The sequence below is a fragment of the Alligator mississippiensis genome, chromosome 5 (genome assembly GCF_030867095.1).
Source record: "Alligator mississippiensis isolate rAllMis1 chromosome 5, rAllMis1, whole genome shotgun sequence".
NCBI lineage: Eukaryota > Metazoa > Chordata > Crocodylia > Alligatoridae > Alligator > Alligator mississippiensis.
In genome coordinates, this window is record NC_081828.1 from 162,890,665 (window position 1) to 162,910,959 (window position 20,295).

The 20,295-nt window shown below is 40.3% G+C and overlaps 1 protein-coding gene across 4 annotated transcripts in view; it reads left to right on the forward strand.

Moving 5' to 3' along the window:
* The window catches only part of SNX13 (sorting nexin 13), a 151,865-nt gene that overhangs the window by 93,054 nt on the left and 38,516 nt on the right, over positions 1–20,295 (forward strand). For all 4 annotated transcript variants that reach the window (XM_019497915.2, XM_059728943.1, XM_059728944.1 and 1 more), the window contains 6 exons: positions 4,512–4,650; positions 5,728–5,816; positions 7,556–7,655; positions 10,308–10,501; positions 12,361–12,465; positions 15,620–15,752. In XM_019497915.2, the coding sequence (XP_019353460.1) occupies positions 4,512–4,650; positions 5,728–5,816; positions 7,556–7,655; positions 10,308–10,501; positions 12,361–12,465; positions 15,620–15,752 (760 nt within the window). The remainder of the gene's footprint in view (positions 1–4,511; positions 4,651–5,727; positions 5,817–7,555; positions 7,656–10,307; positions 10,502–12,360; positions 12,466–15,619; positions 15,753–20,295) is intronic.

A 20,295-nucleotide genomic window follows, 5' to 3' on the forward strand; every position in this document is an offset into this window, starting at 1 on the left:
AGAATCTTAGAGCTGGATTCATAGATTCATAGATGTTAGGGTCAGAAGGGAACTCAATAGATAATCAAGTCCGACCCCCTGCATAAGCAGGAAAGAGTGCTGGGTCTAGATGACCCCAGCTAGATGCTCATCTAACCTCCTCTTGAAGACCCACAGGGTAGGGGAGAGCACCACCTCCCTTGGGAGCCCATTCCAGACCCTGGCGACTCGAACTGTGAAGAAGTTCTTCCTAATGTCCAATCTAAATCTTCCCTCTGCTAGCTTGTGGCCATTGTTTCTTGTAACCCCTGGGGGTGCCTTGGTGAATAAATCCTCACCAATTCCCTTCTGTGCCCCCGTGATGAACTTATAGGCAGCCACAAGGTCGCCTCTCAGCCTTCTCTTGCGGAGGCTGAAAAGATCCAGTTTCTCTAGTCTCTCCTCGTAGGGCTTGGTCTGCAGGTCCTTAACCATACGAGCGGCCCTTCTCTGGACCCTCTCCAGGTTATCCGCATCCCTCTTGAAGTGCGGCGCCCAGAATTGCACGCAGTACTCCAACTGCGGTCTGACCAGTGCCCGATAGGGGGGGAGTATCACCTCCTTGGACCTATTCGTCATGCATCTACTGATGCACAATAAAGTGCCATTGGCTTTTTTGATGGCTTCGTCACACTGCCGACTCATGTTCATCTTGGTATCCACTAGGACTCCAAGATCCCTTTCCACTTCCGTGCTACTCAGCAGGTCATTCCCTAGGCTGTAGGTGTGCTGGACATTCTTCCTCCCTAGGTGCAGCACTTTACATTTCTCCTTGTTGAACTGTATTCTGTTGTTTTCTGCCCACTTGTCCAACCTGTCCAGGTCTGCTTGCAGCTGTTCCCTGCCCCCCGGCGTGTCCACCTCTCCCCATAGCTTTGTGTCATCTGCAAACTTGGACAGAGTACATTTGACTCCCTCGTCCAAGTCACTGATGAAGACATTAAAGAGTATCGGTCCAAGGACCGAGCCCTGCGGGACCCCACTGCCCACACCCTTCCAGGGCGAAACCGACCCATCCACCACGACTCGCTGGGTGCGACCCTCTAGCCAATTTGCCACCCACCGGACTGTGTAGTCATCCAAGTCACAGTCTCTTAACTTGTTCACCAGTATGGGGTGGGAGGATATGTTTTTTAGCTTCTAGGCTGACTGGAAAGAAGAATTGTAATTATTCTGAGACCAGTATTGTACCTTTCAGCTTTTCACTGGATTTGGAAGTCCATGAAGAAGATTCTTTCATTAAAAACTAATCCTAGCATTTTTGGACCTTTTTAGTGACAAGTTACTTGAGGGCAGCTAGCTTTTTAAGTGAAGATCTGGCATCTTGCATGAACTAAATTTCCTCTCCTTTCCACCCCCCCCCTGAAAAAAACAAAAAACCTCAACTACTCGATGGCTTGATGTACTACTTGCTTTTTCAGTCTATAATTCAAAATAGTTCTAACTTGGCAAACTGGCATAAAGTCGGTGCTTAAATTCTGCCTCCATCAGGGGTATAAAGCAGAGAAGGTAAATATGATCTTACTAAAAATGGGAAGTGGTCATTTTACTAATTTTTTTGACATTGAGGTTTCCTGCGTAAAGTTCTCTGGTTGTAATAAAATGGCTTGGTATTGAGCACTTCCTGTTGAGAGCTGCCTGAAGTCAAACTGTATAAGAATAATACTGTTCTGTAGGCACCAAACTTTTCTTTTAAAAACATTTTAATCTTTCCCTCTTTCCTTGCCTGTTTCTGCCTATTCTACTTAGGCTTGCTGCATAAATTCACTTTTAATTATTCCCTGAGCATTCTGTGAAGTCCATCCCAACTTGTTTCTTTTGCCATTAATACATTGACATTCTGTTTTGGTATCACCTTATCAGAATATTTATACTAATTTATCTTTTTTTGGAAAAGAGAGCTGTTTTATACTTGTCACATGAAACCTACATTAATGGATTGGTTTGTTGCTGTCTTTATATATAAAAGAAGGCCTATGCGGGGGGAGGTATTTCTTTTCTGGGTTTTTTTTTCTTTTCTACCTTTTATAAGGTACTAAGTTCTGAGTTCCCAGGCTTGGTTTCAGTGTTAACTTCTAATACCCAGTACACTTTTTGAGAATATTGGTTCTTTTGGGCTTGGTTTATGAAGCAAGGCAGGGCTTTCTTTTTTTTTCCCCATCAGCTCTTTTCTCTCCTCTTTTTTCCCCCACCCTCACCCTTCCCACCTCTTCCCATGGCAATACTTTAAGGTTTTCAATAGGAGCATTGGTGTGCTGGGTTAAATATTCAGTCTCTGCTGTCCACTTCCACTCTTAAAGGACTGGAGTGGCATAGATAGACTCTAAAATTTCTAGAATCTGATTGTGGGGTAATTGATCTGATGCACAAACCAAGGAAGACTGCCACAGTCCTCCAAGGGCTGTACCATATCATAAATCCTGGTCAGATGGGTTGGGGCCAGTGAGCCATGTGTTGGGTACAAAGTGACAGCATGCAGTGTAGGAGAGAGTCAGAGGCTTTTATTTTCAGTGGGATTGCTGTGTTGTGCTTTTTAAATATTTAAAGCATGGGCACTCAAACATCTTGCTGGCCAGATCTGACCCCCTCCCCCCCCCCCCCCCCCCCCCCCAAATTATGTGGCTTTCAGCGCTTTCTATTGGTCAGAAAACTTGGTGGTGCAGGAGTGGCGGTACTGCTCCCCTGCTGCCAAATGCCCAGACCTGTTGGGAGCCATGAACCCTGTGTGTTCGTTTGGGCACTTGATTCCAGTGTGTAGGAGCACTGGGCAGGGGTGGTGTTGGATTCCAAGGCCTGATCTGGCCCAGAAGGCAAAAGGCTTAAGCACCACAGTGTTAAAGGATTGTTGACACCCCATGCTCAAAGCAGGGTCAGCCCCAACTAGATCATTCCAGCCATTTGTTGAGCAGGGCCTTAAAAACCTTTAGGGATGGAGATTCAACCCATTCTAATGCTTCACCATCCTCCTGATTTTTACATGGGGGGGTGGGGTTCCTAATGTCTAACGTAAAATTTCCTTGCTGCAACTTGATACCATTGCTTCTTGTTCTGTCATTTGCTACCACTGAGAACAGTCTAGCTACAATAATCATTTTGTTGCTTCTTACATTTCTTGCTTTTTACCCAAGGGGACACCATTGCTGTGGGAATCCCACTACTAGGCTTTTAAATTCCATGCAAACAGCTTGAAAGTCTTTGAAAGGTTAGGTTTGTATAAACACTAAATATTCTAATAAAGCGACAAATGCATTGAATTCAAAAGCTTGTCTAACTTTATGCCAACCACACAATTGTTGTAATAAAATGTATCGCCCACAAACATTCTTGCTTAGTTTTAAACTAAATTTTTAAAAGTTTGAACTTCTATGCAGACTGACTTCCCCCAAGGATACAAATCCAAGATAGTTCTAATTTTATCTTTGTTGTAGTTTAGTAGGATTGTTCTTGAGGTCATGATGGTATATGGAATGTGTTTAAAAGCAAGGTTTCCTAGAGCTGTTGGCCAACAAAATTATTTGACTCCATTGGTGGCGTTAGAGCAGTTGAGTATTATTTACCATGTCATGCTCCTTTAGTTTAGATGGTCTATACATGTGCTTTCAGGATACTATCTATGGTCGTATGCTTTTACTGCCTTGTAATAACAAAGTGTAGGCTTTGGCTCATAGCGACAAAGCTTGGCAAGGATGTCTACCAACATGCCTAACGTTGGCATCCATGACCAGCTGGTGGTACACAGTGCTAGCTGAATTATTTTCAGGCGTGGCACTAGCATAATATGCAATGAAGTTGCTCACTTAGCTCTGTGGTGTACGAAGGGGATTTAGGCCTCTTTCTATATACACCAGGGGTGCTCCACCCCTGACGCCTTGTCATCCAGCCTGTGGAACTCCCACCTTGTCTGTGGGGAGGTTGGTGGGCCATGGTCTTGCCCATTTAGATCCAGTGTGCAGGGGAGTGCGGAACCCCAGTCATGGTGGGTACAGGCTAGGTGGACCCACACCACTCATTTGACCAAAAGGTTGAACACCACTGACATGCACAGACAACTTCGTGTTTACAGTATATACATCCTAATTCTCACCAATTAGTGTGACCTTCCTGCCAGGTATGGAAAACTGTTAGCCAAGTTGCTCTTATCTTTTTGTTCGTGTCCTGTAATGGTCTTATCAATTCACTTTGGCCTTAAAGCACCTACAAAGACAAACAACCTACTTTGTACAAGCTGTATATGGTATACCTAGTTTGTTTGTTTTTTCTAGTGAGGCCTACTTTGGTTCATGCTGTTAGCGAGGCCTCTGTGTAATTTGTATATGTATTGATTTAGTGGTTGCATTAATCCATATTCTAGCAAGGCCTACGCTGTACAATACCATATCAAAATTGCCATTATTCCTTAAGTGACTGATTTACACTTCACTGTGAAATTTATGCCATGGATGTCTTTTTTTTCATTTGTATGATTTGTGCTGTAATTTTTCCGAATGTTTCAGATTCGTGATTCCAATTGCAACTATGAGGCCTTTATGAACATTATTAAATTAAGTGATAATATAGGGGAGTTGGAAGCAGTCAAAGATAAGGCAGGAGAAGAACTGCAGTATCTGCGATCCTTGGATACAGCAGGAGATGGTTAGTGTGTGTTAATTTTCACAAAGAAATAAATGGCCAACAGGATAATTTGTTTTAAAAGGGTTATTTCAATCAAGGCAAACTCTTAACTTAAAATACATTTTGAATGTTCAAGTGCTTTGCAGAAAGACCAAACTTGAGGTTTTCTATCATGATGTGAACAGAGACGGTCTCTATCTAAATTCCAATTTCTGTGTTCTCTCATCACGATATCCAGGGATCCTGTTTTTTTTTCTGTTTTAAAAAATCACAAATTCTCTGATTTTAAAAAAACCTGACTTGCAACCCCCCACAGTGAGGAAGGGGGTGTGGGTGTGTTAGGAAGGTGGGGTATAGGCACAGGTGACAGGTGGGGGGAGCATATGCCTCCTCACACTTGTGCACCCACAGTGGGGCTCAGGCTTACTGCCAGGCTGGACCAGCTCCAGGCAGGAGCTGCCTCTGCAGCCCAGCAGGCAGGACCCAGAGCCGGAGGGAACAATGCCCTGCCATGGCCACTAAGGTGAGGTGCCCCCAGCTCACCTGGCAGTAGTGAGGGGCACAACTCTGTGCTAGCATTGTGCCTCACCTTAGCAGCCATGGCATAGCACATGTCTCTCCCATACATTGCCTGTGCTGTCCCTGCCCCTCTCCCCTGAGAATCTGTTTGTTTTTTTTTCCATGGCAAATGGAAAACCCAGATCCCTGATAATATCTCTTAAACATCTTGTTAAAATGCATTTTGATACTGATCTTGTGCATTAAAGTAAAATGACCTTGTTGCTGAGATGAGTTTCAATAGTATTTAATTTAGTAAAATTGGGAATAAACAATAAGTAGTTACATTGAAAAGAGTAGAAGTGGGTTTTTTGTTTCACTTCATTTCTTCCACTTGGACACTGAATATCGGGGAAAAAAAATAAAAAAATTCTAGGGTGTGAAGTTTACACTCAGGCTAGCAGGTAATACTGCATTAAAAACAGGAACAAAACAAAAGGAATACATAAAATATAAATACAATCAAGAAAGGTCAAATGTTTATTCCTTAAACTAATGTAAATCTACCTTTATTGATTAGTCTTTGTTCTTTGTTTTCAGATATCAACACTATAAAAAATCAAATAAACAGCTTACTATATGTTGTTAAAGTATGTGATTCAAGAATACAGAGGTTGCAGTCAGGAAAAGTAAGTACTTTTTCTGTTGGTGTTAAATCACTGAGATTGTGGGTAAATTGCTACAAATTCTCAAACAAAGAGAAGTGGTGGGTGTTTGTGTTGTACAGTAGAACCTAGGTTTTTCTTTTTGGGGCGATTTGCAGCTTTATTTTTTCGAATGTGATGCTCAATTAAGAGACCCACTTATCTGCTTGCTGTAGCTTTTACTTGAGTGCTGCTTTTCTAGCTGGATCACCATCACTGTCCCGTGTGTGTGTGCGTATGTATGTATGTATATTTTGGAACCAAGAGTTCTAGTTTTTTGTATGTCACACTTTAGCTGTGCACTCAGATATATTTTGTGTATACAGCGGAACCTGGATTCTTAGCAGATTTAAGTTCCTAACCACTGTGCTTTGTGAAGCATCTGAGAGTGTGTGTATGTGTACACACACTCTCAGATGCTGTGTACACAAAATATATCTGAGTGCACAGCTAAAGTTTGACATACAAAAAACTAGAACTCTTGGTTCCAAAATGAAATCTTTTATTATCGATTTCCCAGTTGGTCTAATAAAAGGTTTCATTTTGGAACCAAGAGTTCTAGTTTTTTTGTATACCTTTTGTCTCAGACCAACAAAGCTACCAAGTACACTCCAGCTGAAGTTTGAACCTGCGTATTTTATTTTTTATGTGGGAAATTCACTACTGTCTTCTGCTAGAAAGTAATATTTGAACTTTACAGTTCTATCGGTAGCTATTGCAAGTTGCAAATTTTGTATTTCAGTCATTTTAAAGATAAGCTGTTTTTTTAAACTCCTTTTTAAACTCTGCTTTTTGAAAGCCACCTGAAAGCAAGAAGCTAAACACCTGATAAGATTTGAGAAACTTTTTTTTATACAAACTCCATCTTGTAGGGTAAACTGCTTAGGACACACATCCAACTTTACATTTCATTAGTCTGAAAGTTTCCCACATGTAAGAAATTCATGAAACTCTCCTCATATGTTCTAACAGCCTCTATAATTACTATCCAGTTTCTGCCCTCTACTTTTTTGTGGAGTTTGAGAGACTAATGTAATTTGTGCTTCAGTGTGCAAGGCTTTTCCGTTTTTTGGAAGATGCATAGTTTTAGCTGCAGGTTTGTGCCCCACAAGTGTTGTTTTTGCATGATGCTCTAAACTGTGCCTAAATAGACCTATGCCTGAGGTCTTTGGCTACTACTGCATGTTTAGATATGGAATGTTGGACCTTAGTGAAGGTTGATTTTTATCTTGCTATGGACATGAAGTGATGATGAGCAAACTTCAGAATATGACTTGGTTGGCTCTGCTGGTTTGTACTGTAAAAGAAATTTCAGAGGGTTGTGATGAGCAATTTTTATCAATGGGTTTAGTGCTCATCTAATAAGAAAGTGCTTTGGGTTGGTTTGTGGGTTTTTTTTTTTTGGTTTCTAAGGTCAAGTTACTTAAACAGTATCCCATAGGAGCTCTGTAGCAGAACCAGTAACAGAATCCAGTTTTCTGAAAAACATGAATAATCTATTCTGCTGTCAAATGCTCTTCTGAGGCACTAACCCCTCTCCCGCCCCCCACTTATATTATGTTTTTAGGAGTAACCTGAAAATTTAACTAGTAAATCTTACTTTGGTTTAGTTTAAACAGCTTTTTACTGGTAAACATACTTGAGGTGCCTGCAAAAAAAAAAAAAGTGAAAGGTGGGATTACCATTTTTTGATGATAATATGCTGTGCTCTATTTTTTTTGCAGGAAATAGATACTGTGAAACTGGCAGCAAACTTTGGAAAACTTTGCACAGTCCCTTTGGACTACATTCTGGTAGACAATGTTGCACTACAATTTTTTATGGGTAAATACTAACTTAAAGATTGATTTTTCTCTACTCAAGTAGGAGCTTACAAACCCACAATACTATGTATATTATGAAATTGATATGCCTAGTGAATGGATGTTTCCTTTATCTAGAAGAAATTGAGTGGGGATTTTTGGGGGGGAGGGGGGGGCATTATTTTTTTCTTTGTTTGTTTTTTTTTTTTTGCAGTAAGATTTTTACAGTTGAAGTTAAATATTTTGCCAAATGCTGAAGTAATCTTAAGCTTTCAGAGGTAGTGTAGCCATCTTTTGACATGTATGAATATTTGTTCTTCTAGAATGATTCAACTTGTTTCCCTTTCTTTTTAAGTGAGGCTTACTACTGGAACTGATGAAGCCTCTGATTTTAAGTTTGGCCACATTCCTTGTAAGCTCTAGATATCTGTTTGAAGTGTAGTGAGGCTACACATGACAGTAACTTCAAGTTGAGTTTGGAGGGCTGCAAAATGTTTAGCAGTCCATGATTAACCCTTGGTTCATTGAGGATTAAAAAACCCCTAAAAACTGACTTAACACTTTTTGGAATCTATTCATATGTAAGAATCACTAATGTGCCCTCCTGATTGTTAGGCTCTATAGTAAATCAGAAAATTGGAGTAAAGGTCAGAAAGTTTGCAGATACTGTCAGTTTGAAACAGCCTTCTTTAAACTAATTGAGCCATATAATATTTTGTCTTGCTGTGCAGTTAAACAGGATTGGATTGTTTTTCATGCTTGCTTTAAAATCCTAGAAAATTAAGGTTGGAAGGGACCTCAGGTGGTCATCTAGTCCAACTCCCTGCTCAAGGCAGGACCATCCCCAACTAGATCATCCCAGCCAAAGCTTTGTCTAGCTGGGTCTTGAAAACCTCCAAGGATGGAGATTGCACCATGTCTTTGGGTAACTTGTTCCAGTGCTTTACTACCTTTCTAGTGAGAACATTCTTTCTAATATCCAACCTAAACTTCCCTTGCAGCAACTTGAGATCATTGCTTCTTGTTCTGTCATCTGCCACCACTTAAAACTGTCTAGCTCCATCTTCTTTGGGTAGTTGAAGGCTGCTATTAAGTCTCTTCTCAATCTCCTAGACTAAATAAGCCCAGTTCCTTCAGCCTGTCCTCTCAAGTCATGTGCCCCAGCCCCTGAAGCATTTTTGTTGCCCTCTGCTGGACTCTTTCCAGCTTGTCCACATCCTTTATGTAGTGGGGGCCCCAAAACTGAACACAGTGTTCCAGAAGTGGCCTTACCAGTGCTGAATAAAGGGGAATAATCACTTCCCTTGACCTGCTGGCAACATGCCTACCAGTGCAGCCCAGTATATCATTAACCTTGGCAAAAGGGCACACTGCTGGCTCATATTGAGCTTGTTGTCCACTGTAAGCCCCAGGTCCTTTTTTTTTTGCAGAGCTGTTGTCCAGCCAGTCAGCCCCCAGCCTGTACTGGTGCATTAGATTTGTTCCATCCCAAATGTAGGACTTTTGCAGTTGTCCTTGTTGAACCTCATGAGATTTGGTTTTGGCCCAATCCTTCAATTGTTCTAGGTCACACTGAATCCTAGCCATACCCTCCAGCATATCTACTCATTTCCTCCTCTGCGTGTGCGCCGCCCCCTCCCCCCCCCCCCCCCCCCCAGCTTGGTGTCACCTGCAAACTTGCTGTGGGTGCACTGTCATCTTCCAGATCATTGATGAAGACAGTGAACAAAGTCAGCCCCAGGACTGACGCCTGGAGCACTCTGCTTGATGCCAGCTGCCAACTAGACATTGAGCCATTGATTACTACTCTCTGAGCCTGATGCCCCAGCCAACTTTCTGTCTACCTTACAGTCCATTCATCCAGCCCATGCTTACTTATTTTGCCTGCGAGAATGTGGGAAACCATATCAAAAGCCTTGCTAAAATCAAGGTACACCGCATCCACTGGTCTCCACATAACCAGTCATTTCACCATAGAAGGCAATCAGGTTCCTCAGGCATGACTTGCCCTTGGTGAATCCATGCTGACTGTTCCTAATCATCTTTTTCTCTTCCAAGTGCTTAGAAATGGATTCCTTGAGGGTCTGCTCCATGATTTTTCCAGGGGCTGAAGTGAGGCTGATTTGGTTTGTAGTTCCCTGGATCCTCTTCCCTTTCATAAATATGGGCACTATTTGCCCTTTTCCAGTTATCCAGGACCTCCTGATGGTCATGAGTTTTCAAAGATGATGGCTAGTGGCTCTGCAGTCGCATCAGCCAACTCCCTCAGCATCTTTTACCTTGTCTATTACCCTTTTCAAATAGTAAATAAATAAATGGAATCTTTAGAACTCTGTTTAACTTCTGACCTGGCTCTTATATTCTGTACTTCATGTTTATATATCCTGTATAGCTATGGCCTATGATTCAGCTGTGAATAAGAACACCCATCTACTTCTATACTTCATGGATTTTGTTTACTGTAGTCATTGGTATGCAGTAGCTCGCTATTTTTGGCTCTTCATGACAATGTTTGAGTGTCAGTATTGATTCAGCTTTAGCACATAAAGTAGTTTCCATATTAATTCTTATGTGTTGTTTTTTTTTTCTTGGCTTTTATACTGCAATATGGGTGAACTCTTAGGTATGAGCTTTTATCCAAGCAGGTATATCTACACAAATTTGATTTTTGTAGATTACATGCAGCAGACTGGAGGCCAAGCACATCTTTTCTTTTGGATGACGGTGGAAGGGTACAGGGTTACAGCCCAGCAGCAGCTGGAGGTGTTGCAAAGCCGGCAGAAAGATGGGAAGCATCAGACTAATCAAACCAAGGGTCTGTTAAGAGCAGCTGCATTTGGGATCTATGAGCAATACTTATCGGAGAAGGTAACAACATATACTTTCCAGAATTTTGTGGAATTTCATTATGGGAAAATAAATTACAGTTCTAAACTCAGAGTCCAGATAAAATTGGAAGGATAGTGCCAATTTCTTGTCAAATGGATCTGGTGGAGCTAGCTGCTTGAGTTCAAAATTTTGAAGTTAATGCCTGAAGGATACCTCCTGTATTATGTCAATTGTTCTTGCTAACTTTTTCTCGGAAAACAACAATGGCATGTGCACAGATGACCTGTCAAATGCAGTATATTTAATTTATCAAAAGCTGGCTGTTAGATGATGGAAGCAAAAGTTAAGTCTTGAAAAAATTACAAATTGAGGATCTTCTGTGGGGTGGGCAGGGGGTGGAGAAGAAGGTGCAGCTGCTTAATGCAACCTTTCATCTGTGTCTTCTTACTTTACTTGGAATCCAAACCAAATGATTTGTTATCCCCTTTGGATATCTAAATTATTCATCACACAATTTTAACAAGATAAGAAATGCCATACTGGGTCAGATGAATGGTCTTATCCATCCCAGTAGCCTGTCTCCAACAGTGGCAGGAGTGGATACTTTAGAGGTAGAGCACTGAATCGGATATACCATGAGTAATTTATCCCCTGTTCATTATGTATTCATTTGGTACAACTTGATAGTCCATCAGGCTTGTGATAGCTGACTTAAATAGCTTACCTGTTTTGATCTCAATTCCCATGCCCCACTCCCACAGTTTTCTTCAACAAATGACTTTTTCCAAACATCTTTTTAACATTTATTTCCTTCTATCTTGTTTGTTTTGCTTCCAGCCTCTAAGTCCCTTATCTTAGAGAGATCTTTTATTTTGGTGGTGGTCAGAACTTGCTGCTGGTTAATGAGCTACCTGATGTGTTAGACTAGGAACAGTTGTTGTATTTATCCCTGGATAAATAGTCTGTCTGGGAACAAAATGATTCTGGGATTAGCATGTACACACACCAACCTTCTAAACAGGGTCCAGTGAGTTTTTGCCATTGATTTAATGATACTATCCCAGGATAACTGTACAAACATCTCTTGCTATATTCTGGAATAAACTGCAACAACTACTCATCCAGGAAACTTTAGGATTTATCCTGGGATAATGTGTGGACATCTGTTTGCTTTGGCTTTATCCTGAGATAAGTGCACCTTCTGTTAGCAGCCTTAGTGGCTTAAGTATCTTGGTTATGTGCATAAAACTGTTTTAACATGGTTAAACATTTTTTTGCCATTCTAGCAGAAAACAAAAGTCTTAGGTCAGTTCAGTCGCCCCTCTGATTCTTCCTTCATGGTTAAGCATCTTTGGAGGATATATACTTATGTGTTTGTATCCCGTAAGAGCAATCTGGGACATTCCACAAGTACAACATTCACTTTAAAATATTAAAAACAACATAAACTGAAAATATGATTTTGGAAAAGTGATCGAATTTGAACAGGGATATTAAATTCACTTCGTATTAGTGAGAATTTAATAAAGAATTAACATTGAGTGTATTTCAAGAGTACATGTAATACTGGATTCAATCCCAGAAAATCTGAAGTGTTAGTTCAAATTTGCTATCTTCACTATCATCTCCTTTTCTTTCATGTAATTATCATTAGCATTTACTAGTAGCTATTTAAGTGTGTGTGTGTGTGTGTGTGTGTGTGTGTACACGTATACACACCAAGAAAAAACACATCCTTAAGTTATTGCTAAGTTTTTTAAATAGCATAGCTGTTTGTGTGGTAAACCTATTTTTGCTTTCTAAAGAGGGAAGGTTAACATTTTCTGGAGATTTGGATTTATTTATTCCCCCCACCCAATGTCAAACATTATGCAAGTTAATTTAGATCTCTTTGACAGGCCTCTCCAAGAGTTAATATTGATGACTGCTTAGTAGCAAAATTGGCAGAAACACTGAACCATGAGGACCCAACACCTGAAATCTTTGATGACATTCAGAGAAAGGTATAATGTATTCACAGTTTATTGCATAAGCATTAAGACTACACTACAGCATTTGATGGTAACAGCTAAACTTCATAGTGAAAATTTAAGAAATAAGGTACACAAGCAACTTGATCCTCAAATTTGTCATTCTTTGTTTATTTAGGCACACAAATCCACAGGAAAACTGAAACCAGTGCTGTTACCAGTGCACACTTTAAATAATAGGTTTGTAGAAGATGGGGTAGGGTGGCACCTTTTTTTAGAGACTAGCTAGTTGAGAGGCATAATCTTTATTTACCTTAAAAAAAAAAAAAAAAATGTACTTAATCAGATGATGTAAATGGACTAGCAGAGAGCAGGGATACTAAATAAAAATAAAGTAATTTCAATAGAAGTAGTATGTTGAAGAGGTCAAAAGGAATGAACAAAGGAGTTAACACCCTGAAGGACATGGGGATTATGGAAGCTAGCCCGAGTCATGGGGTAAGAATCCAGTCTTGGAGACCATACCTAACAGTTTCTTTCATGGATGACTACTTGAATGTGAAATTGGGAAACAAGTTGGTTTTGTTTTTGTTGTTTGTTTGTTTTTAAGTTTTGTTTAAAGGCAATTTACTTTGAGGCCATTTATGGAATGTCTAGGGAGGCTAGTGTTCTGCCATAGGCTTATGTTTCTTTATGGAATTCATGTCAGATTGGTGTTTATTCATCCATTCACATAAAAATTGCTTCATCTGACCAGTGTAGATGGGTGGTGGTGTATATGACATATTAATAGATGCTCAAGGGAATGAATCCTTGCTCATCTATTAATATGATAGATGTTGGAACCCATGTTTGGTCCAGTGATGATGATATCATCTGTGTTGATGAAGGGGCACAACTAGCTTCTGGATCTGGAGCGAGGCTTAATGGCCTGGTAAAAAAAAAGGCCTTGGATTACTAACTCTCAGATTTTAAGTTTACACTTCCATGCAATTGGTTAGTGTGTTGCTAGAGAGAGATTGTTTTGTTTGAAGTTCAGGGGCTACCTCTTTGCCCCTGAGGCTACCCTGACATGGCTGTGTCTCTGTGTCGTCTCCTCCTCCCCCCCACCCCCCCAACCACATGTGGAGTTAAGGGTCATTCATTAATGCTGTGTTCAAGCTCTGCAGGCTTTAGGTGACCACAAAGATTCTGATTTTCTTATCACAGTTACTGTACCAGAATATTGTGGTATTCTGCCATCCTTAAATGACATCTCTTCACGAACAGACTACCTAACTCCTATTTTGGACTCAGATCATCTAGTGAGGTCATAATGAGTTATTCCAGTGACTATGGCTAGAGACGGACATTACATACAAACTGGTTGAAACCTGGATTAAACCTGTAACAGAACAAACGCTCAGTGCACATAAACCAGTTTGAAAATGGCTGAAACTGGTTTGAGATGAACCTGGTTGAATATAGTATCGGACTTAACTGGTTTTGGTCAAACCTGGTTTATGTAATGTCTGTCCCAGACCCTTTCCTGGTTTAACTTAAACCAGAGTCCCACAGCATCCCAGATGCTTTGCAGCACTGGGCTGGGCTCTCTGCTCCAGAGCAGGGCTGGCCATGCCCCTTTGCTCCCTGGCTGGAGCTTGGGCAGAGATGGCAGACCCAGCAGGGTCTGCCTGGCTTCCCTCTGCCCCTCCTTCCCCTCCTCCCCCCCACCTCAAGGGGGCACAAGCAGGAATTCCTTCCTTCTCTCTCCCCCAGCACAGACAATAGCCAGCATGTGGTATGCTACCTAATGCTGAGAGGTGTCTGTGTAAGGCGCACAGGACAAAGGCAGATGGAACAGTGTCCACTTAGGGCTTTTTGGAGCTAATCAACAGGTCGGCTGGTAACGTCCTGTCCCTCCATTTCTTCCTTAGAAAAAGTTATTTAAGATGAGCTTTAACTAGTGAGAGGCTCTTTTCTGGATGGGGTGCTAAATGCTATAAACTCCCTGTGTAATTCTCAGCTGTGCAACTAAATGTTGTGTTATCAACTGCCTGCAGGCTCCCTCATTGGTCAGGAGCAGTTGGGGGGGGGGGGAAGACGGGACCCCTCCCTAATAGTGTCCTGGTGGGGTCTGGCCATGCCCCCCCCTCAGCTCAGCATTGTAGAAGGGAAGGGAGGGCTGCTCTAGCACCCCCCATCTTCTAGCTTGAGCCACTGCAGGCATGTGCCTGCGTTTCTTCAGTCCAGTGGGGACGTCTGTATGGTTACAAACCGGTTCAGCCTAGGCAGGTTAGACTGACCTGCAAAGATTGGATCATTTCAGACTCGGGCTTTTTGAATGTGTCCCTAGCCAATGTCATTGTGTGTATGTATATATGTATGTATAATATAGCAATGAGTTATAACTTTAACTTTAAAACTTGTTACTAGTAAGCAAGATGTTTTCTGAGCAGATCTACTTAGGCAGGCAGTCCTTGACTTGCAACGTTTCATGTTGCAACGTTTGTCACCTACAACCTTTACAAATTGTCACCCTGTTTCAACTTTCTGACGTCAGTTTTGACTTCACAGTGCTTGATCCGACGCGACTCCAGTGAACAAGTTCACTGCGTCGTCCACCTCCCCTGGAGAACATCTGTCCAAACTTCCTTGGATACTTTCTTTTAAGAAAGCAGCCAAGACTCCAGAAAAACCTGTAGCCAGGACTCCTGAGGTGACTTCAGCCAAGTACCTTTCAAAAAGTCCAGCAGTCACCTCAAAGAAGTCCTTCCAAATCAATATGATTGCTGTTTACAATATAAATACATTAATGTAGCTATATTACTCATCCATAATTCACTGAATACAAAATTCTGGGTTATTTTTGGTGAAAGTAAGATATCAGACCTTAGTTCAGGGACCAGTCCCCCATTTTATAACATTGTTTCCTGTAGGAAAATTGGTTCCGAGTTGCAATGTTTCAATTTGCAATTGGTTCCTGAAAACCACATCTTGTCGTAGGTCTGAGGACTGCCTATACTTCTAATTGGAAACTACAGAATGAGGGTTTTGAAGGAAAGCTAAAAGTATAGCAAAGGGGAGGGGAAGAGTGTATGCAGGAAAAATAGGGTGCATAAAACAATTTGCTAAGAATTTTAATAGGCTTTTGTCTAGAAACCTATGGTGGCAATTAGTTTTAATCTTGGTATTTTAATTCAATAAGGTATATGACCTGATGCTGCGGGATGAAAAATTCTACCCTTCATTCAAACAGAATGCGTTATATGTGCGCATGCTAGCTGAACTGGATATGCTGAAGGATCCTAGTTTCAGAGGATCAGATGAGGGTGAAGGAGGTGAGGTTATAAACTTTTTTCCCTTTTCACTATTTCAGTATAATCTCTCAAACTAAATAAATCAGTATAGGTTTTCTCTAATGCCTTCCTCTTCCTGTTAGTTCATTTCCATGCTACTGTCGTCTTTTGTGGTTTTGACAGGTTTTTTTTCAAATTTTAGAATTCTGTTTGCGCATTATTACAGAAGCCAGATAAAGGCATATTTTAATATAGTTATCGCTTATAATGGGTATTTGTTACTTGTAAAGAGCCAAAGCTTAAGGTTTTGTGCCTACATTTCTGATATAGCTTGCCTACAGGAGACAATGGATATAATACATTTGTGACTTCATTGCAGTTTTCTCTTTATCCACCTGCTAAAATTGGCCTCTAGTGTGAGGTCATATGTCCTTCTATGTTGAGCTGTTTGTTTTAGTTTCAAAGACTCACTTATTTACTACACATGCATGTTTCCACAATGTCACTGACTTGTGTGTATAATATACAAATGCTGTACATTTCATATATTGTGAAGAACTTAAGTTGTAAGTTTTTAAACTAAAATAAGCATTGCATATAATCTTCAAACATATCTTTACATAGCTTCAGACCATTGTTTCTTGTCTTTCTCTCCTTGAGTCTGGGCAAATTCCTTTTTCCACCTGTTTTTTCTCTACCAACTGAGTTTCTCTTTATATAAATCTTTCTCCCATTTTTCTCATGTACCATGATACAGGGTTTAGAAACTGATGGGAGGGTATGCATGTCTTATCCCCACTAATATGAAATACTTTGTTTTGAACTGTGGTAAAAATATGTAAAAAAACAAACAAACAAAACAAACACAAAAAAAACCCCTGTCTGTTTATATACCAAGTTTGGAAATGGGTGATAGCGAAAGGTGTACTTTTATGCTTTATTGCCCTCTAGTGGTAAATTTTATCTGTAGAATTGTAAATTACAAGTTGAAAAGACCTCTTTGGTTTCTTCCTTTGTATTTATAAGCACAGTAACATTCTTTACAGTATATTTTTTTCAGTGTTCTTCATTTTGAAATTGCCAAGTTGGAATTTCTCCACTGTTCTGAATGGTTAAATTAGTATAATAGAACCTAGTGGACCAATGTTTATTTGCTAGCTAGTTCATTTTACCTCTACATCTACTCTGCTTCTTGCCTGGGAGTTTTTTATAACTGTTCTATCCCCTCTACTTTGATCAAGCTGTTCAATATAGTTCTTCCTAACATTTCCATATGACAATTCCATTTCATTAATAATTTTGTCTTTGCAGACCGCTAAGTATTAATGCATCCCATATATAATAAATAGCTTGTGTGGTCTCATCAATGGCATACAGAGATCCCAGTTTGTATAAATATAGGGAATATCAAGATAAATAATAAAGCCAGTAACTGCTATTGAATGAAGTTCTGCTAGCTTCTATATTTATGTTTAGGTTTTTTTTTTTTTTCTTCTGTTCTGAAGCAGGAAAAAGTGATGACTACCTTTTTTTTTCCTTCTGATAAATTGGGCATACAGTCCATGATTTTTATTTCTTGTAGATCTAGAATCTAATTAGCTATAGCAAAATCTTTACTTTATGGTAAGCTGCATAATGCAAAATAGATTTTAGATTTCAGAAATTCCCCTTAAATAATGCTCTGTTTTGGGTGGTTTGGTTTGTTGCTATCAGGGTTTTTTTCCAGACAGCCTGCGAAGTCAATTTGTGGTTCTTTTGCGGTACAAACAAGATGATTATAATTAAAAACAACAACAACACCCCCCCCCATACATCTTAGTATGATGAGGTAAGGGTAACAAAGAAATATTGATCTTATGGACTATAATGTGGTGTTTCCTTTGGGCCTATAGAGTAGAAGGTATCTGCTTAAAGTGTCTCAATGCATGCCTTGCCATCAGTCCTTTAAGTACAGTAAATAGCTAGTGAAACCTAAATTCATATAGATTTTATAATGCTCAACATCATGCATGCAAAAACACTTGGGTTTTTTACCACCCCATAATAAATTGCTTGCACTTCCTTTATGGACTGGTGTATTCTTTTTTGTACTATACCACAAAATTTTCCATGCAAGGGCAATATGTTTTGAATGTGGTATACAGAAATTTGGTGTAGATATTGTCTTCATTGCTCCCGCTTCTCTAGCTGAAGTCCTCTGTCTGTTACAGAGATGTTTCCCGCTGAAAAAAATCAAACCATATCTACACATGAACATATGTTTTTACGCCACACTGAGAGTCTCATCTCTGGTACAAGTTAAAGGGAAATTAAAGTAATGTTGGGGGAAACATGCTTCAGGAAAACTGTTAAAGTGTTATAGATGTCAGGAGTACGACTTTGGGCACAAACAGAGGTAACTATTATTAAACACTTTAATGGCCTTTGAAGCTCTTTAAGGGCCAGCTGTACAGATGCACAAGACCTTTGAAGCATTCCAGAAATGGGTAAAATAATCCAAAAGAGGGTACCTTTTGAAATGAGGTACTATTTTAGAACACTTCATTTTTGATATACTTGCACCCAGCTCTAGTGTGCTATCCTTGTGTATATTTCCCTGCTTTCCCTGCCAGACCTCTAGGATCCCTACCAGTGCTGTAGGTGGGCTGTTTTTGCACCAATTTCCTCTAGCCTTCCCACTGTGAGGGGAAGAGGAAGTGTTTGGGGTTGGGATCCCCTGCTACCACTTCACCCTCTGATCTTTCCTTTCTGTTCTCCCCTCTGCCTTCACTTCCTGCAAGTGGAGAGGGGTAGCTTGAGAGGAGACTGCAGTGTTTTGAAATGTGCCAGCCAGGGTTGAACCCAAAATATACCATATGAGGTCAGACCAGTGTTTCACATAGGCTGGTATTCTGTTTCCAACAGTGGCAGAAATGGGTGTTTTAGAGGGGAGAGCGCATGAGCAGGGCATATCTAGAGCAGTGGTTCTAGACCTTTTTAGACTCAAGGCACCCTTTGGAAAATAGCATATCCTTAACTTTTAACTCATTTTTGACTGCAGACAATTATTGGAGCATTTTTTTTCTGTTACAAAATCACAAGATCTCCAAGATCACAAGTTGGAAATTTTTTTTATGCTATGGATTTCTGTTCGAAATCTCTGAGTTTTTATCTTGTCAGTCATGTTTGTACATCTAACAGTGCTAACATACTGTGGCATATCTGAAGGACACCCCAGGGTGCTGTAGCACCCTAGCTGTGAATCGCTGATCTAGAGTGATCTGTTCCTTGATGTACTCTCCCTGACATCCATCATATTGCTTTAAAAAGACATCCCTCACTGTGTTCTGCTTTAGTTATTAATGAAACTATCATCCATTAATTTCTGTAGTCTCCTTCCCCTCCCCCCCCCCCCTTTTTTTGAAGCTGACTAAACTAATGGCTTCTACAACTTTGTGGCAATGAGTTCTAGAATTTGTGCTGCATAAAAAGCTCTTCCTCTTGTTAATATCAAACTGGTCTAACTTCAGTGGGTTCCCCCTAGTTTTAGTCTTCTAAGACTTGGTGAATAACAGTTCCTGGTTCACTTTGTCCATGTTCTTCATAGTTTTTATTAGACCTCTTATATACCCCTCAGCCTATTCCTTTGCAAACTGAAGAGTGCCCTAGCCTTCTACTTGCATCCTCTGGCTGAAACATTTCTTTCTGAAGTGTTTCCAAGTGCATATCACTTGGAAACAATTCAATTACTATGTCCATATTCTGTGTTTGAAGGGCAGGAAGTTGTGGTGAGGAGATGCATAGATATGTGGGGAAACAGGTCAGTGGGATACAGCATTTTCACATAGGACTTCAAAATGAAGTGTGAAAAACAAAGCTTTATGATTGAGTTAAGCAAATATGAGACATTTTCTACACTGGAGGACATAGAAAGCTGAATCTGTATAAATTAGGGAGGGACTTGCTAGTACTAAGTGTGTCAGATGGTTTATTGCAACTTTCTTTTGTCCACTCTTATCCTGTGGCAAATGAAGCTAAATCATGACTTTAAAACTGCTTCACTTTGAATCTAAAAATCACAATACATTTACCCTATTTATTGATATATTTAGTTGTTAAATTGTATATGCTGCCCTTCTCACAAAAGGCTCAGGGCAACCTACAATAAATGACAAAACCTTATGGAAAGATTAAAATATTAAGAGTATAACAAACTTTCCAGGATAGAGTGGATGTCATGATCAGTGGCTCCCATTTAGGTCCACCACCTCATCTTCAATCAACATGTCTGTCTACAGCCAGAGAGATCATAAAGTTATGTAGATGAGCATAGTTTCTCTTCATATATGAATTGGTCCCATTACTTCTGAAATGTGTTGTGGTGACTGGGAGGTCTTTAGATGAGTTTGTATGCTTTTGAAAGGTGAGTGGGAATTATGAGCATTTAGAAGCTCAAGTGAGTCGTATTATTCAGGGCATTTTGGGAGCTATTCCCTAGGACAGAGTCCTTGCTCTGTTACCCATGTAGAAATGGTAGTTTAGTAGAGTGCTCAGCAGTGGTTTAGGCTGTGGGCTGGAATTGACCTAGCTTGGGTCAGCGGTGGCT